At 43.3% G+C, this 22,199-nt stretch overlaps 2 protein-coding genes and 1 long non-coding RNA gene across 7 annotated transcripts; 1 reads left to right on the plus strand and 2 right to left on the minus strand.

The window, feature by feature from the left end:
- Positions 1-2: 2 nt before the first annotated feature.
- Positions 3-2,932, minus strand: LOC123482596 (E3 ubiquitin-protein ligase RNF113A-like). The gene is made up of 10 exons (XM_045210811.1): positions 2,808-2,932; positions 2,387-2,466; positions 2,202-2,300; positions 1,968-2,075; positions 1,706-1,815; positions 1,486-1,592; positions 1,264-1,353; positions 1,058-1,151; positions 850-956; positions 3-197 (listed from the first exon to the last, which is right to left on the minus strand). The coding sequence occupies exons 1-10, from the start codon at positions 2,908-2,910 to the stop codon at positions 130-132; spliced, it is 966 nt and encodes a 321-aa protein (XP_045066746.1). The 5' UTR covers positions 2,911-2,932; the 3' UTR covers positions 3-129.
- A 481-nt stretch (positions 2,933-3,413) lies between these two features.
- LOC123480997 (RUN domain-containing protein 3A-like) lies at positions 3,414-22,192 on the plus strand. Of its 4 annotated transcripts, none has more exons than XM_045210807.1 (11): positions 3,414-3,691; positions 14,067-14,194; positions 14,494-14,627; positions 14,796-14,881; positions 14,982-15,074; positions 15,164-15,244; positions 15,375-15,540; positions 15,774-15,931; positions 16,070-16,189; positions 20,564-20,655; positions 20,957-22,192. In XM_045210807.1, the coding sequence occupies exons 1-11, from the start codon at positions 3,585-3,587 to the stop codon at positions 21,097-21,099; spliced, it is 1,308 nt and encodes a 435-aa protein (XP_045066742.1). In that variant the 5' UTR covers positions 3,414-3,584; the 3' UTR covers positions 21,100-22,192. The 4 variants fall into 4 exon arrangements, with proteins under 4 accessions (XP_045066742.1, XP_045066743.1, XP_045066744.1 ...); XM_045210808.1 differs by having other exon boundaries at positions 3,418-3,691; positions 14,985-15,074; XM_045210809.1 differs by having other exon boundaries at positions 3,418-3,691; positions 14,067-14,182.
- Positions 5,439-9,530, minus strand: LOC123481054. 2 transcript variants are annotated; one of them, XR_006657803.1, is made up of 2 exons: positions 9,328-9,530; positions 5,439-7,473 (listed from the first exon to the last, which is right to left on the minus strand). It is a non-coding gene; the product is annotated as an uncharacterized LOC123481054 (long non-coding RNA). The 2 variants fall into 2 exon arrangements; XR_006657802.1 differs by having other exon boundaries at positions 5,439-8,596.
- Positions 22,193-22,199: the final 7 nt, after the last annotated feature.

A 22,199-nucleotide genomic window follows, 5' to 3' on the forward strand; every position in this document is an offset into this window, starting at 1 on the left:
ACTATTACAAAATCGAGTTTTATTCCAGAAGGCTTGACATTGACACAATGAAACAAAACAGGGGAGGGGAGATTTATAACAGACACTGATGGAGTTGGATGGGACAGGTACTGTATTTACAGTAGGTTGCTAATCTTCTTCATCAGAGGGTGGCTGGTCAAGCATGGCTTGGTGTTTGGCGATCTTGGCTGCCAGCTCTGTAGAGTGAAAAAACACTTTTAGGGGTACTGCCTGGAGCTGAATAACTCCACTCAGCCGTACACAGGCATGAATATTCAAGGAGCAGTGAGCTTTTTCTATTTACCTGACTATAGAGACTAGTCTTTTACCCGATGTGCATAAGCGCTTGCCTGGCTACCAAAACTCCTTGCTCTGGCCAAACGCCACGCCGACCAATGTTAGTTTCTTCTTCGCAATGAATCTGGAGCAGAGTACCTCCCCTACGGAAATACGTTCTAGACCATCTGATTGTTCCCAGAAACCGATGGGTTGGGCCAGAACACGACGGTAAAGCAACGTTTAGAAAATTCGGCATTGGTACTCTGATTGGTTAGAGATGATCCAATCGCTGATGACTTTTGTACAGCACTCCTCATTTTGACGTCACCACAAATGACTTCAATGATTGCGGTCTCAGACTGAAGTATGTAGCGAACGATGGAGCAGAGGAAGAATTCAGCTTGAGTCGTCAGGCTACATAAGCTCCATGGTCAACAACAAACTACTGTAGCTTTATATTTGTTTTCTTAGCCCAAAGTTATGCTTTGGTGGATCATCCGAGGCCATTCCCTACTGTACATGCCATATACCACTATGCTGACCATGGTAATTGAAATGCATTATCCTCACCTTTAGCTGGGTTGAAGACGCCGTTGGTCTGGACGTTACACACATAGCAGCGCTGGGACTTGCGGTAGTGCTGAAGAGCACAGGTCTCACAGAAGTAGTGCCGACACCTGCGGGAGACATGACATGAGTGGTTTGATTAGCAATCACTGCTGGAAGTTTCTCTACACACACTTAACGGTGAAGGAGTTCTTAAGGAGCATTGTCTTACTTGGTGATGACAGGGTTCTTAAAGGACTCTCGGCAGATGAAGCATTTGAAGGGCATGTCCTCCTCGTCACTGCTCACCTCGTAGTTCTCATCATCTTCATACAGACCACACATTACTGAACAGCTGTATCACAAACATCTACTCTTTAATCTTTGATCAATCTTAAATCTACACAGCCCCGTGTTTCTCCCCTGTTGTGAACTCACCGTTGGCCCCATAGCGCCCCTCGTCCAGCTCCCTCTCAATCTGCCAGCCATGTTTGTAATCTGAGCGGTCATGGAGGAACTTGCAGCTGTCTAAGAGGGGAAAAGAAACACACAGAGGAGACTTTCAGAGACTTCCACAGATGATAAATTAAAGTAGGGAAAGAAGGACCCGCGCAAAGCTCGACATTGGGGGAGGCAACTTTACGGCAAAGCCCCACTCACCTCCAAAGCCACAGAAGCCAGTCTCTTTGTAGTCCTTGCAGATGTCTGGCTGGTAGTCCCACCTCACTGTGGCCCTCAGGTGCTCTGGGGCCCGTATTGGGCCCTTCCTGACAAATAAAATAGAAAACCGTGATGATGCAAATACATAGCGAAAACATTTAAATAAAAACTTTACCCAAGACATTTCAACTTTACTCTGTCACACAACATGCATGCATACCTGACCATGCCAGAGGATGCATTGCCCATGGTGGAGTCTTTGGGCTTGATGTGCTTTTTGTAGTTGTTCATTCCTCTGTAGATCTTATCATCCTCTTTACCGGTCAGCTCCTGGTGAGGATAGAGACCCTTATTAAGCATTTGCGGACCAACGTTGTCCCAATTTACTACACAAGACTGGGGGAAGAATGCAAATGATACAATACTAAGATGTAGATACACTAAGGAAACAAAGTTCCTCCAACTAGGGACAGATGTCTTACCTCCTGGATCTTCTGACTCCTCTCAAAGATGGCCTGAGCATCATTGTCCTTTGCTGTGTCCAGCTCATAGATTGCAGTTGCTCCCATGTCATCTGGCCCCTCTGGTTTCTATGCACAGAGAAGGAGGAGGACGAGATTGATAGCTTTATACAGGGCAGAGCAATAAAGGGGTAGGTAGGGTATAAATACAAAACATCAAATGGTAGAGGAGAGGTCTTTTTCAAAATAACTCACCGCTGACCTTGTTGACTTGTAAGCAACAGTGACTTTCTTTCTTTCTTTTTCCTCATCACTATCAGCAGATGACACCTCCTCTCTCTCTACTTTCTTTGTCTGGGGAGAAGAGAATAATGATTTCACACTATCAAAAATGTTAAGTATAAAGAATGATTCGTTTGTAGTCAGTCACGCGACGTTACCCTTTGAATCATAGGGTTTGCTGAACCCGTCTTTTTTTCTTTTCTGACGACGGCATTCTTGTCTTCGTCACTGTTGCCATCTGACAATGGAGGAGGCAATGAGACAAGCATCAGAATGTGAGTGGGACATTTTCATGTTTACAGTACTCGGCCATTGTGGGTTCATTTGTCACTTGCACAATCATTTCCATGGCTTGGGTGTTTTATAGCTGGCAGTAGTTTTGTTTTTATTAGGCACAATCTTAACGCCTAACTAAATAAACTTCAAATGTTAGCTATCTCGCTAACTATTACTAGCAATATCTAGCTAGGTTAGTTAGCTAGCTTGGCTATTACTAGTAGCCATTGTTTTCATGTACAATGCAGTCTTTTGGTTAGCTTTTGAAACAACACTGAGTTGGACTCAAACATTGTAGCTCACCTTTGTCGCTGTCACTAGCTTTTCTCTTCCGAGCGTTGCATTTTTTGGTTGATTTTTTAAATAGAAATGTACATGTTGCCTTGGGCTCCCCTGACTCCGCCATCTTTCCTTCTGTTTACAACAAATTGGTGACGTAACTATTTTAGAGCGACCTCTAGCGTAGAGGAGCCACAGTAGTCTACCTTACATTTCTATATATAACATGTTTTAGTCATTTAGCAGACGCTCTTATCCAGAGCGACTTACAGTTTTAGTGAGTGCATACATTTTTCATACTGGCCTCCCGTGGGAATCGAACCGAGAAGATGCTGGCCAATTATCTACCTTACAGCACAAAATATAAAATTAAGTAGAATACATTGGCATTCATTTCAAGCCAATTTGTAATTGTTTTATCACATATTATTTGTAGATATGTTGTGGTGCAACAAAATAATATCTTATATAGTCAGTCATCATCTTCCATAGTGTTATAAAACCTCAAAGCACATTATGATCAAATGTAGGATAATTAAATGATGGGATATTTTATGTAGGCTAATTCAACATATGTGCATTGGGTATCTTGATGCAGAGGGTATTTTAATTATAGTGTCTGTTCACCCTGCAGAACTCGATCGTGAATCGTGAGCGCGTCAACGTAGAGCCCACTAATTAAGCATCAGCATGTCTCTGCTTCTCGCGGAGGACTGAGGACACCGGAATATATGGCATAGGCCTGCCGAGGGAGGGGTCTTGGTGGTGCAGGGCTACCCGAAGGCTCCGTACTGCCGCTGAATGGAATCCGGCTGTGTACGAAAAGCAATGGCTATGGGTTTGACATCGAAAAAAGCATCTTCTCGGAGCGTCGGCGTGGAGCGAAAAAATTTCATCACCGTATGCAGGTACAAAACAAGGGAGCAGAGGTTTCGTGTGTTTGGCACGTCATGTTAACCACACATATTATTTAATGCATGCATGGAAACAAATGTATAATGGTTTAGGCTACAATGTAAGAAGCGTTCAAATAATTTTCTGCCGCATTAACCAATAGTTAAATGTAAGTGCCATCTCTGTGTCCTGTGTTGTTTGTTCTCAATCATGCATTCTCATAAGGAAACGAAAAGAAAAAGAAAAGGCAACATATTTCACAGCTATAGGCACTGTGGTAGCCTATACATTAGACTACTTGGGGAAATTATAATGGATACATTTTTTCTGTTTTTAAATTCTCTCGATTAGAAATAACGGTGAGAGAGAATCAGATCGCCTTATAAATAAACAGCCACAGATGCAGTTTCACCTTGCTGGACACCCGGCTGTCTCCGCCGCTATGTCGGCCTATTTGAAAGGACATGGGATTGAATTGGGTGTGTGAGGCCTATGTTTGAGAGGGCATTGCTCCACCAGAATGCCCCAGGTCGGTGATGTGGCAATGACGACAACATTCTTGGGACGAGGACATTCTTTACCGCTTAGATAAATGCTGCTCCAAGATAATGACATCACAGTGAAATCGGATGTTTATTATGGTCATTGAATGCTACTGTGATGTACTCATATTGCACTGAAAACACCCAGAGGAATTTCACCCGGTGGCCTGAGAGATAGCTCTCAGAAAAAAGTATAGGCCGACGACATCTATGCCAGCTCATCTATACCAGAGTAATTTATATCTACAGCTGATACTGCTGAGAATAAAATTGCATAGCAGTCAAACCCCTGTGGCTGGTTGTCATAGGAATGCTATTTGATAACTTGGTGAAGGAGAAATGATGTTTTACCCAATGTAGGCTAATGTATCATCAGTGCTCCATCCTAGAATATTCAGATTTGTAAAGGCATAATTAATGTGAATACTTCATACATTATGATGACAAACATGTGTCATGTAAATTAATATAATATAATATATTCAATGATATAATATATATATATATATATATATTCACAATTATTTCAAGAGTGCATATGTGTTTTTTCAAAATACTCAATTTGTATCTCATCTCTGTGTCCTTATGCATCTATACTGTAAGCTTCCTCTTCACTGTGTGTCCTCATGTCTGTTGTGTGTTAACACATACCATGGTGAGTCATACTGGTTTATATCCCTGTCTTCATATAAGGAGCTCCAGTAGGAACAGGAACTGGATTGTTGCCTCAGAAACGTGTGGGTCTGTGGCTCGTAGCTTGTATGTTAGCAATGTGAATATGTTATCTGTGGGCACCCTCATGATGAGACGTGAACCCATCAGGCGAGGCATGTATGTGTCCAGTGTGTGCTGTCACTCCGAGGGGCCAGGAGACCCATTGTCCTGTTGTCAGGGACACAACATTTTATCTCCTGAGGGAGGCATTGTTCTACACAGGACCAACGGGAATGACATCACTCAAGCTCCTGGTGGTCTCTCTAAATCATTTCTAGAAAAAGCAATTAGCAGAAAATGATTTACGCATTCTATGTGTAGTGTAGGTAGGCATATATGGTTTATGACATTGTCACTAATCATGGATATCTTTCCATCCTTCCAATCCGATGACATCGACATTGGCCACATATCCTCATGTTGACCTCATGATATGACATGTTGAGTTTAGTGTTTGTTTGCTGCTTGGACAGAAGAATAAATAGACAAATGAAAACTCCAGGAACACGATCAAGCACTTTTAATTACAGCACCTCTCTGCCGAGGGTTCTGTCTGCATTTAGTGGAACATACAGTGTAATAGAACACGTAGAACAAACATAGAACATGACCAAAGAGAAATAACGTTTTAAAACACACAGACTTCAGACTCCAGAAGGATTAGCGAGAGAACAAAGAGACATTTGTTGCAGTTCGGTCATTTTTCAGATGCTGACTGTGCCAATAATATTTTAATCCAAGACATTTAAAGACAGAGGCACAGGACACAAAACAAAAAAGAAATGTTCACAACAGTTTTTCATCAGTAATGCTAATCATACAATTTTCTCCAATGGGAAAGACATTGATTACTTTTCAATGAGAGCTATGGATTCAGTTTAATGCAAGGGTAATACATGTATTCCCCAGGCTTTGAATATCTGAAAGCATCTGTGTCGATGTCAAGTCTTAGCTTTGTATTGTGCAGTCTAAGATAGGCTGTAAATCATAGAAGCCTCTTTTCCTGCCAGACAGACGTGTACCACTTCCATGTGTCGAGGCAAACTGCCAGTGTCAGCCAATGACAGCCCTTGTCCCAGGTGGTGTTCAAGTAGACAAAGGTTGTGAATGTTTGTGACCTCAGGACCTCTGGCTGTACATAGAGTCAGGCTGGTGTTGTGTGTGTCTCATTGTGTAGGCAGGACTACCAGCAGGGCAGAGCAGGGAAGCCTTGGTGCAAAGAGATAGAGGGTGGATCTGTGCACCAGACTAATGCCAAGAGTAATGGAGGGAGTCATGAAAAAGGTTTGACTGATATGGACACAGTTATTTTCAGATCATTAGCCATCCCTCCCAGCTAAGCCCACATTAGTGTTCAGTTAGCACACCAGCCCAAGCATGATCATTCTTCTAATACTAATGCACGTGTATATATTCAAATTGACATACACAACATTTCCTTCACTATCACAACATACACATTTACCAGACATCGACACATAGATTAACATGTTTGGATTTCCTACTTTTCATTTTTTGGAAGTAAATCCTTGTCTTGAGACCTATTTGTGAATGCTCTATTATCATACAGTTGTTCTTGAATACTGAATTTGAATCAGTTCACTGTGTCATTGACCCTTGCTGAAATGCTGGACCCAGAGCTTCCATCCATCCCCATGTCAATTTGTCATCAGGAATCATTATGGATTTTGCCAAACTGGCATCACACTCCCATTCAAAGCTCTTCCTCCAAGTCATTAACATGGTTGTTTTAGTGCTGTACTGATATAGTAGGGCCCAGGGATACTAGTAGGTCTAGTCTCTGATGGCACGTCTCATGGGTTGGCCTTGTTATAGACACCAAAGCCAAGATATAGAGTGACTTCTAAGATGCAGTGATCTGATGTGTCAAAGTGACCTCCCCATTACATCATGTTTCATTGACTAAACTTATTTTGATGACATATATTTCCATGCACAGCAATAGACTGTACAGAAATCTTGAAATACTCTCAACATCACAGGGAACTATCATTGCTTCCCTGGGTCAAAGGTCAATAGTTAAGTCAACAGAGGTCATAGATATACAGTATGGTCCAGCTGGTAGTCTTTGAAAAGGACTGTAGAAATCTCAGTTGGAACTTGGCACCATCAACTTTTCAAGTCCTGAGAAAAATATAACTTTTGAAGGAGATACCACTCATGCCTTAAGCTGGCTTTCATTTATAAGTATTTACCATGCCCAGAATAATAATAAAATGTCAAGAATAAAAGAAAAGTCTTACATAACAGTATAGCTGTTGCTATGGGCTACATATGTTTTTAAAACATGGCGGGACCAGAGCGTCATCTGTACTCGGTTCATCTGAGAGAAACAGACTGTACCAATAGGTGCTATTTTACCTTATTGAAAAGAGGCCAAACCAGGAGAAACAGCTATCACTAGGGAATCTTGTTACAGGCCAGTGGATATATTACTTTGTTGTTGCATATTCTGGCCTAAGAGCTCTCATGACGAGGTCCATGACAGGATGAACACTGTTGGTGCCAACACGTTGAACCTAAGAAAACATAAATGAGATAGTTAAGGATTTGGAGGTCCTATCCTACTGCACCCTTGTTCCCTGTGAATAAAAGTGGATGAGATGAGAACAAAGAGCAAGTCATCTTTTGTCTGTTGAAGCCTTCAATTGTTTTGGGTGTGGCTGGGGAGAATAGGCCATTACTTTCTCTGTTGCAATATCCCAAGGAGGACATATAAAGTGGAACCAGCTGCACAATGAGTGCAAAGTACTTTGAAACTTGAATGTGGGTTCTGTGAGGGACTGTACAGTATACAGTATGGTTCTTCACTCTGAGTGTGTCCTTTCGTGTGTTAAACAATGGCAAAGCACCACAAATGGTCCCACTCTTCGCTACTCTCTACCTCTCTCTGCCTCTCTCTCTCAGCCTCAGGGTTCCACTGCTCTACTTTTTTCCTCATAAAAGCCCTTCTCATCCACTCAGAAGTGTCTGTCCCATTGTTCATTGTGGACATTAAAGCAGCACTCGGAGCCTGCCATCCTAGAATAAAAAATGATGCTCGTAATGGGTGAAAATATTGGTGCTCTTTCCAGCCTAATTATCCTCTTGTTTCTCTCTTGTTTTCACATATTTCTAGCATATTATTGCACAAATGACCTCTGCCTTACTAAACATAAGCAAGGTTCATTGGCATTGCAATGTGAACATTACCAGCAGGACCAAACACTTCACATTACAGTATAAATACACTCTTATACAAGTTCAGATACCACTTTAACCTTTCCCCACCTTCCTTGCAACCTCTCCTCTCCTATTACCATATCCACTTTCTCTGTGACATACTATATCCTTCATATCACATCCCCTCATCATGTTCATTATTATGAATTATGCCATAACGTTTGTAATCTCTCTGTCAGAGCAAATAAGTCAACTAATACTATCTCCTCTCATGATATTTCATGGCACATAGACACAGGGCTTGCATCTCCTCCCCTGGCTGAGCTCATCTCCCCTATGGGAGGGAGAGGGATCCTCCAGGTGCACACACACCCAGTAGAGGATCTGAATAACACCATCAGACAGACAGTGTTCCCTCCACATGGCCATGGCCAGGGAGGAATCCTCCAGTGTCAGCTGATCCTGCTGGTTAGGCCAAAACTGGAGCGAGAGAGAGAGGGGGGTGATGAGGGAGAGAGTTAGTCAGACAAAGAGGGGTAGAGAGAAAATAGTTATTGAGAGCTGTCAATCCTAATCTTCTGAGATTATTTCGGACAAATTAGAGAACCCTGATCCTAAATTCTATTGTAAATAAAACACAACTGAACATAAGTACAGTAGAAAAAAGAACAAGATGACGTTTGAAGAGAGCTGAGAGTGGGTTTGGCTGAGATCCAAGAGGAGTGAGAGGGGGCACAAAAGATGTTTGTTATAAGGACGGGCAGTTGTTTTTCAGTGTCAAATCGTACCAAGAGCATCTTGATGTGGCACTCAATCTATTAGCATTTAAGGCATACCAGTTATTGCCGCTCTTTAACTCCCCTTCACATCGAGAGACTTTGTCAATTTCTAATAATTCAACCACAGTATTAGATTCTGATGTTGTAATCACATATAAACTGATTTTACTGATAATCAGAGATGACTATCTTGCAATCTACTGATTTCTTTGACATATCAGTAAAGCATAAATACTTAAAGTTCCTAATTGCCATAGAATATTGCAACAATGTAGCAGGTCAAATGTTCTCAAAGTTTTGTTCTAGGCAACTGAATAGGGTGTCCAACAGTAACATGTATAACAGACATTGACTTCTGCACAACACATAACTCAGACTGACCTGGAATCATGGGTGGAGTAGAACACATCTAAGAATTCTAAAACCACTGACCTGTTTCCTTGATAAAATCCTGTTTGATCGAAAAAGAAAATGGTCCAAAGCAAAATAATCCAGTGTTTTAGAAGTCAATTTAGATCTAGCCTGTGTAGATGTTGCGGTGATGTCCTTATGTCCCCTATGATGGTGTTGTTGTATGTTGTCTTTATGTTTTGTTGAGTTAGCCGCCAGTCCCTCCACCCAATGATGTCCCCTCTCATCTAGAGGGTCTTGCGTTTGGCGAAAAATGCTTTTCGAAACGAGGTGGTGGTGGTGCCCCTGCTGAAGGAGGCATTGCCCATGGTGAGCTTGGTCTTGGCACTGGCGATGGTGGAGGCGCCCAGAGAAGTGGTCTTCTTGCCCCTGGTGATAGACGAGTTGCCCACAGTGAGCTTGGTCTTGCCCCTCTTGATGGTGGTGTTGCCCAGGGAGAGGGCCGTCTTCCCCTCGGTGATGCTGGTGTTGCCCATTTGAGAAGAAGGTTGTCTTCCTGACCCTGCTGAGGTGGTGGATTTTGGGGTTCACTCGGCACGACACATCGCACGCTCATGCAGCACACCCCACTTAGTAAGCCTTGGGTGTGATAGTAACAGTAACGAGAGTCCAGAGTAGACCAGAATGCTAAGCGTGGATAGTGCTACCCCCTGTCACATAATGCCTTCGTTGAGCTTATAGACGTGGGCTCTGGAAGGCCACATACCGCCCATGTGTCCCTGTGAATGGACAGAGGCAGCCGTAGGTGGCTGTAGCCTATCTAAGGGCTGGGGACAGTGGAACGATTGTCCCATCACCACCACGACGCTGCTGAGCGGCTGAAGGAGACATTGTTGCCCAGAGGACAATCTGTGGTGACATCACTTGATCCTGTGGCATTGTTCCCTATATCCCCTGATTGTAAAGCCTTGGTTCCGTGTGAAACTGTATGGAACATGTGCAACATGAAACATATGTGAGACATTATTAGATAGGCAAGGAAGTTGACATAAGTTCATGTTTTCCATCCATGGCCTATGACTGCTCTTCTCAAATGTGCAATGTGCATCTTGGCTTCAGTCTCCAATATGGGTGTGGCTCTTAGTAGTTTTACAAGTGTCTGTGTCCCTAAAATTTTATATTTGATTTAGAGATGATCAGATCATCTTATATTGCATTTGACTATGGTCCTTGTCCTTTAGTATGAAAATAATTCATTATTCCACTTCAGGAGAGTACATATAATTTGTTTCCTACTACTTGTATATTATATAAAAAGTCAAATTTGCAAACAAACAAAATCAAGCCAAGCAGTGTTGAAGCAGTTATTTTATGAGCATCAGGTTACATCAATCAATCAGTTATGACAGACACTTTTCCTAGTTTAAGACTGTCCTTATAAACTGAACATAGCATAGTTATTGTAATGCATGCAACCTTGAAACATAGACCAATTTAATCAGCATGCAATTGTTGTTCTATAACAAAAAGGGGGACATTTAAACTGTATTTTTGCTTCAGAGAATTACCGTTTCTCTGTTGATCAGCACACTGATGATGACACATGCTCTGTCTCCACATACATCACACACAGCTGTGTCCTACTGCCTCCCTCCCTGCCAACACACCACCAACCTCATCTCCTCTGTCACACATTTGAATAATGTTCCTCCGTCAGGCTCCAGAACATCTTATCTGATTTCAAGCCTGTTAGATCCGTAACACATCCTAACAATACTCTCATCATGTGGGATTCATTTTGAAAGACATGATAAATGTTTTTCTTCTAAAACATTAATGCTTCATTGACACTCGAGCTGCAGAATGCTGCACATTGATCAGACACATGGAATAATTGATTACAAATGGACATGATTTAAGCTACAACTGACCTGCTAAAAATCCCTCCGTTTTGAGTGTAACCATATACAATAATCACAGGTGGAAATCCCAGTAGATGTTCCGTGTAGTTTGTCTGCCCCTGGTGAGGCTGGATTTGACCACAGACACAGACTTATCTCCATGGGTGAAGGTGAGAGTGGTCAGAGAGCTGGTGGTCTGGTCTCGTGTCACGGAGGTCTTTCCCATGGTCACGGTGATCTTGCCCAGGGTAACGGTGGTTCTGCTCCACGAGACAGAGGACTTGCCCCAGGAGATGGCGTACTTAGTCTTCAGAATCAAGATCCTGCCCTTAGTGAAGGTAGTCTTGCTGGACAGGAAGGTGGCTTTCCAATCCTCCTCTTCAGTCAAGTCTTTTTTTGACGTCCTGGTTGCTTTGGGAGTCTTGGCCCTGGCGTCTGAGCTCCTGTCCATTTATTCTAGGTGGTCCTGCGCTTTGGCATCAGAGCCTTCCGGAAGGAGGTGGTGGTGGTTCCCCTGGTGAAGCTAGCGCGGCCAAGAGCTACTGTGGTCTTCTCCCTACTGATGGTGGAGTCCCCCATGGAGGTGGTGGTCACTCCCCTGGAGACGGAGGTATTGCCCATCGCGACCGTGGTCTTGCCCCTGGCTATGGAAGTTTTGCCCACTGCCAGGGCAGTCTTGCCCTCGGTGATGCTAGTGTTTCCCATGGAACAAGAGGCAGTCAGCCCTAGTCTGTGCCTGGACTCCGACTCCTAGCGTACACACAGCAGGCACAGCATAGCCTCTAGCTCTTAGCTCTCAGTGGTATGTGCAGTGAGATCTTGAGGTCATCAGCCAAACTAAATCAGTGGCTACAGCTGTCCTAAATAGATCAGACCACCGTGTATGAGGGGGGGGGGGGATTTGATTTGGTCATACTCTGATGTCGGCTGGTTCCTTACAGAGATCAGACCAAGGGACGGACAGGACCTGGGAGCCCATACTGAACAAAGGCTGCCACGCCGACAACCGTGTCATCTGCCATTGGTTGAGACAAGGGGGTTAATTGTGTTGTTGTCACAGCAACTTTGCGGAGCATCTGAAGGGGGACATTGTGTTGCACACAAGACAATTGGAGGTGACCTCAGATGTATTCGATGGCATTGCTCCCAAAAAACTCCTCTCAGCTATTGTTTAGCACAAGTCAAGTACAGTAGTACATTTGTCTATGCCTGTCTGCTCCTACTGTTGTTTTTTACATTATACTTTCAACATTCTGTCCCTCTTTGCTACTTTTTATTGCATATAAATGGTTTTGCAAAGAAATACATTACCAGTCAAAAGTTTGGACACACCTACTCATTCAAGGGTTTTTCTTTATTTTTAGTATTTTTTACATTGTAGAATAATAGTGAAGACATAACAACAATGAAATAACACATCATGTATCATGTAGTAACCAAATAAGTGTTAAACAAATCAAAATATATTTTATATTTGAGATCCTTCAAATAGCCACCCTTTGCCTTGATGACAGCCTTGCACACTCTTGGCATTCTCTCAACCAGCTTCATGAGGAATGCTTTTCCAACAGTCTTGAAGGAGTTCCCACATATGCTGAGCACTTGTTGGCTGCTTTTCCTTCACTCTGCGGTCAGACTCATCCCAAACCATCTCAATTTGGTTAAGGTCGGGCGATTGTGGAGGCCAGGTCATCTGATGCAGCACTCCATCACTCTCCTTCTTGGTAAAATAGCCCTTACACAGCCTGGAGGTGTGTTGGGTCATTGTCCTGTTGAAAAACAAATGATAGTCCCACTAAGCCCAAACCAGATGGGATGGTGTATCGCTGCAGAATGCTGTGGTAGCCATGCTGGTTAAGTGTACCTTGAATTCTAAATAAATCACAGACAGTGTCACCAGCAAAGCACCCCCACACCATAACACCTCCTCCTCCATGCTTTACGGTGGGAAATACACATGCAGAGATCATCCGTTCACCCACACCGCGTCTCACAAAGACACAGCGGTGTCAACCAAAAATCTCAAATTTGGACTCCAGACCAAAGGACAAATTTCCACCGGTCTAATGTCCATTGCTCGTGTTTCTTGGCTCATGCAGGTCTCTTCTTCTTATTGGTGTCCTTTAGGAGTGGTTTCTTTGCAGCAATTCGACCATGAACGCCTGATATTGAGATGTGTCTGTTGAACTCTGTGAATCATTTATTTGGGCTGCAATTTCTGAGGCTGGTAACTCTAATGAACTTATCCTCTGCAGCAGAGTTAACTCTGGGTCTTCCATTCCTGCCGCGGTCCTCATGAGAGCCAGTTTCATCATAGCGCTTGATGGTTTTTGCGACTGCACTTGAAGAAACTTTCAAAGTTCTTGACATTTTCCGTATTGACTGACCTTCATGTCTTAAAGTAATGATGAACTGTTGTTTCTCTTTGCTTATTTGAGCTGTTCTTGCCATAATATTGACTTGGTATTTAACCAAATAGGGCTATCTTCTGTATATCCCCCCTATCTTGTCACAACACAACTGATTGGTTCAAACGCATTAAGAAAGAAAGAAATTCCACAAATTAACTTTTAAGAAGGCACACCTGTTAATTGAAATGCATTCCAGGTGACTACCTCGTGAAGCTGGTTGAGAGAATGCCAAGATTGTGCAAAGCTGTCATCAAGGCAAAGGGTGGCTATTTGAAGAATCTCAAATATTAAATATATTTTGATTTGTTTAACACTTTTTTGGTTACTACATGATTCCATATGTGTTATTTCATAGTTTTGATGTCTTCACTATTATTCTACAATGTAAAAAATAGTAAAAATAAAGAAAAACCCTTGGATGAGTAGGTGTGTCCAAAATTTTGACTCGTACTGTACGCAGTTATCTTTGTTTCTCATTCCTCTGTCTCTCTCTTCTCCTCTCTTTTAGATTCTCGGTGAAGACACTCCTGGAAAAGTACACAGCTGAGCCCATCGATGACTCATCCGAGGAGTTTGTCAACTTCGCTGCCATCTTGGAACACATCCTCAGCCACCGCTTCAAAGGTAACACAGCAGGTACAGGACATGGAAGTGTCCATCAGTCTCTTGGTCTTCTAATTCAGGAAACGGAAGCCTCAAGGCTTCCCCTAGTTTCAAATGTTACTATTTACCTATTTACATAATATGTATAATGTCACACATATAATAGGCAAATGTAATGATTTTTACATGAGCTCATGGCATGCCCATCGGTTTTGACTGAGTTAAAGTGCTGGATGCAAAGCCAATCTGCTGTGGTGCGTTGAGCGACAGGGACACTGTGTTGGCTGTTGTAGGAGATGGGAGTCATTGTCAGTGTTTTATCTTTGGACCAGGTCCAGGAAGCTGGTTCAGCTCAGATGGCCAGCGCAGTTTCTGGGACTACATCCGGCTGGCATGCAGCAAGGTGCAGAACAACTGCATCGCCAGCATCGAAAACATCGAAAACATCAGCACCTCACGCGCCAAGGCAAGGACGGGGATCCTCTGTGTGTGTGTGTGTGTGTGTGTGTGTGTGTGTGCATGTTTGTGTCACCAGAGATTCAGAGTAAAATCCCTTAGCTGTCACTCTTTTTCGTTCCCTCTGACCCCCTCTCTCTCTCTTTCTCTCTTTCCCTCCTTCCATCGTTTTCTGCAGGGTCGGGCATGGATCCGTGTGGCGCTGATGGAGAAGCGTCTGTCTGAGTATGTGGCTACAGCCCTGAGGGACACACGGACAACCAGGTCAGATATACCACAAAATAGTATCCCATCTAGCCTATTAACTACCAATCTACCTTAGAAACAACATGCAATACATAACTAATCATAAGGCTTTGCACAGCAGGAGGTTCTATGATGACGGAGCCATCATGCTGAGAGAGGAGGCCACTGTTCTGACGGGCATGCTCATTGGTCTCAGTGCCATAGACTTCAGGTGAGGCAGCATCACTCAGGCCTGCAGAATCATAGCATTATTATTTGTTACATTGTTATTATAAAGTTTACAATTCTTTCTCTGTCCAGTTTTTGCTTGAAGGGGGAGGCGCTGGATGGGAAGTCCCCTGCAGTGATTGACTTCACACCTTACCTGAAGTTTACTCAGAGGTGAGACAACCACGTGCTCACTTCGCCAATATATGTCATACTAGTCAGTAGCTTAGTCATAGCCATCCAAATGACTAGAAGCAGTGTGTGAATGTGTGCAACTCCCCTGCTATGTGTCCCTTGCTTACAGCTATGACTACCTGAGTGATGAGGATGACCGGTGCAGTGTGGACAGCAGTGCCAGTGACGAAAGTGTCCCAGAACACCCCTACATCCCCCTGGTCACCGACGAGGAGAGCTGGAGAAACAAGTGTCGCAAGATGGAGCAGAGGTTTAAGATTGTCTACGCCCAGAAGGTGACCTTTTGACCTCCTGATAACCTTACATTCCTAAAGACATGGGGCATAGAATCTCTTCCAGAACAGAGTGTCATGGTGGAAATGTTGATGGTCCTCAATGTACTGTATATAGAGTAATAACTTTGTTTGTACTTTTGGGGTATGCAGAACACAGTCTATCTGTATGCACTCCAGTCCTATCTTCTAACTGTGCGTCTGTGTCTGCGCCTGTGTCTGTGTCTGTGATGCAGGGCTACCTGGAGGAGCTGGTGCGTCTGCGGGAGTCCCAGCTGAAGAACGTGGAGACGGAGAACAAAAAGCTGAGTGCCAGGCTGGAGGAGCTCAGTGTCCAGAGCCTGCAGGAGAAGAAGGAGCTGGAGTCCATCGTACTGGAGCTGCAGGCACAAATGTGAGAGCAATATACACAGCACACACACTAGTATACATCGACGGGGACACATACAAACATCATAAACAGACACACACAAATACAGAACATCACATATCAGATGATGTTAAGAGTTAATCCCATGCGTGTTCCCTCCAGCACTGCCCTCATCCCCTGTGATTCCTCCCACCTGACCAAGGACCTGTCCATCCCTCTGGTCAACCAGTGGCACTCCATACGAGGCTACAACAACCAGGGGGACGTCAAGCTCTTCCGCAGGTACATCTACTGTATGAGTGTGTGTATATGTGCATGTGTGTTTGGTCCTATATTTATATACACTACCAGTCAAATGTTTGGACACACCTACTCATTCAAGGGTTTTTCTTGATTTTACTATTTTTTACAGTGTAGAATAATAGTGAAGAAATCAAAATAATGAAATAACACATATGGAATCATGTAGGAAACAAAAAGGTCTTAAAGAAATCAAAGTATATTTTATATTTGAGAATCTTTCAAATAGCCACCCTTCGCCTTTATGACAGCTTTGCACACTCTTGGCATTCTCTCAACCAGCTTCATCTGGAATACTTTTCCAACAGTCTTGAAGGAGTTCCCACATATGCTGAGCACTTGTTGGCTGCTTTTCCTTCACTCTGCGGTCCGACTCATCCCAAACCATCTCAATTTGGTTGAGGTCGGGGGATTGTGGAAGCCAGGTCATCTGATGCAGCACTCCATCACTTTCCTTCTTGGTAAAATATTTATTTATTACACAGCCTGGAGGTGTGTTGGGTCATTGTCCTGTTGAAAAACAAGTGATAGTCCCACTAAGCCCATACCAGATGGGATGGCGTATCGCTGTAGAATGCTTTGGTAGCCATGCTGGTTAAGCGTGCCTTGAATTCTAAATAAATCACAGACAGTGTCACCAGCAAAGCACCCCCACGCCATAACACCTCCTCCTCCATGCTTTACGGTGGGAAATACACATGCAGAGATCCTCCGTTCACCCACACCGCATCTCACAAAGACACGGCGGTTGGAACCCAAAATCTCCAATTTGGAATCCAGACCAAAGGACACATTTCCACCGGTCTAATGTCCATTGCTTGTGTTTCTTGGCCCAAGCAGGTCTCTTCTTCTTATTGTCCTTTAGTAGTGGTTTCTTTGCAGCAATTGGACCATGAAGGCCTGATTCACACAGTCCCCTCTGAACAGCTGATGTTGAGATGTGTCTGTTACTTGAACTCTGTGAATCATTTATTTGGGCTGCAATTTCTGAGGCTGGTAACTCTAATGAACTTATCCTCTGCAGCAGAGTTAACTCTGGGTCTTCCATTCCTGCCGCGGTCCTCATGAGAGCCAGTTTCATCATAGCGCTTGATGGTTTTTGCGACTGCACTTGAAGAAACTTTCAAAGTTCTTGACATTTTCCGTATTGACTGACCTTCATGTCTTAAAGTAATGATGAACTGTTGTTTCTCTTTGCTTATTTGAGCTGTTCTTGCCATAATATTGACTTGGTATTTAACCAAATAGGGCTATCTTCTGTATATCCCCCCCTATCTTGTCACAACACAACTGATTGGCTCAAACGCATTAAGAAAGAAATTCCACAAATTAACTTTTAAGAAGGCACACCTGTTAATTGAAATGCATTCCAGGTGACTACCTCATGAAGCTGGTTGAGAGAATGCCAAGATTGTGCAAAGCTGTCATCAAGGCAAAGGGTGGCTATTTGAAGAATCTCAAATATTATATATATTAAGATTTGTTTAACACTTTTTTGGTTACTACATGATTCCATATGTTATTTCATCGTTTTGATGTCTTCACTATTATTCTACAATGTAGAAAATAGTAAAAATAAAGAAAAACCATGGAATAAGTAGGTGTGTCTGTCACGATCGTTGACACATGATGAAGCGGACCAAGGCGCAGCGTGATAGGCGTACATACTTTTATTAGTGTACACACAACGAACCAAAACAATAAACCATACGTGAAGTCCTAGGTTAAATACACAAACCTTCCGGAACAAGATCCCACAATAAACTAGTGCCAAAAGGCTGCCTAAGTATGGTTCCCAATCAGAGACAACGAGAATCAGCTGCCTCTGATTGAGAACCACCCTGGCCAACATAGAAAACACGAACTAGAACACAACATAGAAAATAACACATAGAAACTCCACACCCTGGCTCAACATATAAGAGTCCCCAGAGCCAGAGCGTGACAGTGTCCAAACTTTTGACTGGTAGTGTATATTTATTTGTATTAATCCCAGCCCCTGTCCCCGCAGGAGGAGCTTTTGCCTTTTGGGAGGCCGTCATTGTAAATAAGAATTTGTTCTTAACTGACTTGCCTAGTTAAATAAAGCTGCAATATGTAACTTTTTGGGTGAACCAACCAAATTCACATAGAAATGTGTGATATAGACATCTCATTCTCATTGAAAGCAAGTCTAAGAAGCGTAGATCTGTTCAATGTGCGCTTGTTGTATGTTTCCGTTAAGTTTAGTTACTTTTACTTTCGGTTTTGTACATCAGCTTCAAACAGCTGAAAATACAATATTTTTGGTTATGGAAAATATATTTCATGGTGGTATACAGTGAGGGAAAAAAGTATTTGATCCCCTGCTGATTTTGTACGTTTGCCCACTGACAAAGAAATGATCAGTCTATAATTTTAATGGTAGGTTTATTTGAACAGTGAGAGACAGAATAACGACAAAAAAATCCAGAAAAACGCATGTAAAAAATGTTATAAATTGATTTGCATTTTAATGAGAGAAATAAGTATTTGACCCCCTCTCAATCAGAAAGATTTCTGGCTCCCAGGTGTCTTTTATACAGGTAACGAGCTGAGATTAGGAGCACACTCTTAAAGGGAGTGCTCCTAATCTCAGTTTGTTAACTGTATAAAAGACACCTGTCCACAGAAGCAATCAATCAATCAGATTCCAAACTCTCCACCATGGCCAAGACCAACGAGCTCTCCAAGGATGTCAGGGACAAGATTGTAGACCTACACAAGGCTGGAATGGGCTACAAGACCATCGCCAAGCAGCTTGGTGAGAAGGTGACAACCGTTTGACCCCTCTGCAAAACATGACTTAGTACTTGGTGGCAAAACCGTTGTTGGCAATCACAGAGGTCAGACGTTTCTTGTAGTTGGCCACCAGGTTTGCACACATCTCAGGAGGGATTTTGTCCCACTCCTCTTTGCAGATCTTCTCCAAGTCATTAAGGTTTCGAGGCTGACGTTTGGCAACTCGAACCTTCAGCTCCCTTCACAGATTTTCTATGGGATTAAGGTCTGGAGACTGACTAACCCACTCCAGGACCATAATGTGCTTCTTCTTGAGCCACTCCTTTGTTGCCTTGGCCGTGTGTTTTGGGTCATTGTCATGCTGGAATACCCATCCACGACCCATTTTCAATGCCCTGGCTGAGGGAAGGAGGTTCTCACCCAAGATTTGACGGTACATGGCCCCGTCCATCGTCCCTTTGATGCGGTGAACTTGTCCTGTCCCCTTAGCAGAAAAACACCCCCAAAGCATAATGTTTCCACCTCCAGGTTTGACAGTGGGGATGGTGTTCTTGGGGTCATAGGCAGCATTCCTCCTCCTCCAAACACGGCGAGTTGAGTTGATGCCAAAGAGCTCGATTGTGGTCTCATCTGACCACAACACTTTCACCCAGTTCTCCTCTGAATCATTCAGATGTTCATTGGCAAACTTCAGACGGCCCTGTATATGTGCTTTCTTGAGCAGGGGGACCTTGCGGGCGCTGCAGGATTTCAGTCCTTACCAATTGTTTTCTTGGTGACTATGGTCCCAGCTGCCTTGAGATCATTGACAAGATCCTCCCGTGTAGTTCTGGGCTGATTCCTCACCGTTCTCATGATCATTGCAACTCTACGAGGTGAGATCTTGCATGGAGCCTTAGGCCGAGGGAGATTGACAGTTATTTTGTGTTTCTTCCATTTGCGAATAATTGCACCAACGGTTGTCACCTTCTCACCAAGCTGCTTGGCGATGGTCTTGTAGCCCATTCCAGCCTTGTGTAGGTCTACAATCTTGTCCCTGACATCCTTGGAGAGCTCGTTGGTCTTGGCCATGGTGGAGCGTTTGGAATCTGATTGATTGATTGCTTCTGTGGACAGGTGTCTTTTATACAGTTAACAAACTGAGATTAGGAGCGCTCCCTTTAAGAGTGTGCTCCTAATCTCAGCTCGTTACCTGTATAAAAGACACCTGGGAGCCAGAAATCTTTCTGATTGAGAGGGGGTCAAATACTTATTTCTCTCATTAAAATGCAAATCAATTTATAACATTTTTGACATGCGGTTTTCTGGATTTTGTTGTTGTTAATCTGTCTCTCACTGTTCAAATAAACCTACCATTAAAATTATAGACTGATCATTTCTTTGTCAGTGGGCAAACGTACAAAATCAGCAGGGGATCAAATACTTTTTTCCCCTCACTGTAGATGGTACAATGATTCTCTACACTGTACTTGCTTGTTTTGTCACATAAACTGAAATTAGGCGAACTATTAAAATGTTTGCAACCAGGAAATGTCTGTGCGATTTCTACATAGGTGTTAATGTAACAGTATTTCATGATGTCACTCATCCCTTCAGGAGAAGCTTCCACAGTTTGGAGCAGCTCTCAGCTGACGTCAGTCTGAACTCTGATTCCCAGAAGACAGACGGGCAACAGAACGGAGATACAGGTTGGTGCTCAAAAGATAAATGTACATTATCCAAATACATTTGCAGAAGCACAGCAATGCATACTGATGCTGCAGAAATATGTGCACCGAGGCACCCACTGTCATACATGCACCAACACAAAACCACACAGAAACAGAAACCCACTTAGAAGAATGCATCCACATGTCCTCACAAACATACAAAGGCATGTTTGAACCTTGTCTATGGTGTATTTTGCGTGGGTGTTTAAGTTATGCTGATAGCCAAAGTGTGCTTTAGGGACAGAGTTTTATTGTGTTTTGTCTATTCGCTCCTCTGTAGGAAAAGACTACACCCCTTCTATGCTGGGTCTCTGTGGCTCTCTGGCCTCTCTCCCCAGCTGCAAGTCCATGTCCAGCCTCAAGTCCAGTGAGTGTCTGGTCAACATCAGCACGGAACCCAGCCCTGCATTCTCCCCCAGCTAGGGGACGCCATGCCGACGGCGCTCTGTCTGCGCAGCGCAAAGCCAGCAACAAACCAACCCCACCCGCCTGCCTCAACTTGGAGACACTGCATAGACCATGAACATCTACCTACCTACTGTCAACACTATTAACACACAGTTACCAACCAAACCCTTTTCCAACCAAACCGTTCTCCAACCAACTCCACTCATCCCACTGCTTCATGTCTGCAAAGATTAGAGGGGGAAAAGCTCTTCAATATTTCTGGATCTTTGTGTGGATTAAATGAAAGTTATAATGAAACTAAAAGGATCCTAGTTGTTCTGTGCCCCTCCTCACCCACACCCTCTCTCACATCCTCACACTGTCCATCCTGCTCTTTCACAGCTGTATGTGTGAATTCCTAGGTCAAAATGTTGGCCTGTATATTCAATGCCTTTTTGGACACATCTAACCATCCCAATTCAAAGCTACACAACTATCCAAAAGCATATATTTATTTATCTATTTAAATTCTCCTCTCCTCTAGATCTCCTTATCCAACTCTTTCTCTGCACCTGATACATCTGCTCATTGTACTGTCTGTCCGTCAGTCTGTCCCAGCCCTGCCTCGGCCTATACTATCCTCCTGCCTGCCTGGCAAAATGACAGGCAAATTGGAAAGACGCACTTGCGATTAAGTCAGAACACTTGGAGGAGAAGGCTGAACTCTATTCTAACAAAAACATTAGCTATTCTTAGGTGTTTGTGAGTGGATGCAGATTGAGTGTTGCTGACATAGCGGCTAGACGTGTGTTTGATGCATGTGGCTGATTGATATTGGCATTGTTCCTCCATTATACTGGGTTTTGGATGATTGTCCAGGCCTGAATCTCCAAATCATTGACCTGCTTGGGTAATCAGACATAACTGTTTCAGTATGTGTCAATGTGTGCAGCAATTGGTTAAGTCTGTCTATCAACAGTTTTGTCACTTTGCTTTTGATATTTTGTTGATGAATCAGATTTTATAAATCAAGTGTTATGTTATTTTTACACGTGCATATTTGGTTATTTTTGTTCAATGACCTATGCTATTAGTTGCAATAAACTGCCTTTTGGTTATGTCAATCCCTTTTGAGT

Source organism: Coregonus clupeaformis, chromosome 35 (assembly GCF_020615455.1).
Source record: "Coregonus clupeaformis isolate EN_2021a chromosome 35, ASM2061545v1, whole genome shotgun sequence".
Taxonomy (NCBI): Eukaryota; Metazoa; Chordata; class Actinopteri; order Salmoniformes; family Salmonidae; genus Coregonus; species Coregonus clupeaformis.

What these genes read in the sequence shown, in the direction of transcription:
- LOC123482596 (XM_045210811.1), bottom strand. Translation starts at nt 2,910, where the DNA reads ATGGCGGAGTCAGGGGAGCCCAAGGCAACATGTACATTTCTATTTAAA. An exon ending in CAAACCCTATGATTCAAAGG is followed by an intron (nt 2,301 to 2,386) that starts GTAACGTCGCGT and finishes TCTTCTCCCCAG; the next exon opens with ACAAAGAAAGTAGAGAGAGA. An exon ending in TGGCTTCTGTGGCTTTGGAG is followed by an intron (nt 1,354 to 1,485) that starts GTGAGTGGGGCT and finishes TTCCCCTCTTAG; the next exon opens with ACAGCTGCAAGTTCCTCCAT.
- LOC123480997 (XM_045210807.1), top strand. Translation starts at nt 3,585, where the DNA reads ATGGAATCCGGCTGTGTACGAAAAGCAATGGCTATGGGTTTGACATCG. An exon ending in AATTTCATCACCGTATGCAG is followed by an intron (nt 3,692 to 14,066) that starts GTACAAAACAAG and finishes CCTCTCTTTTAG; the next exon opens with ATTCTCGGTGAAGACACTCC. An exon ending in CTCAGTGCCATAGACTTCAG is followed by an intron (nt 15,075 to 15,163) that starts GTGAGGCAGCAT and finishes TTCTCTGTCCAG; the next exon opens with TTTTTGCTTGAAGGGGGAGG.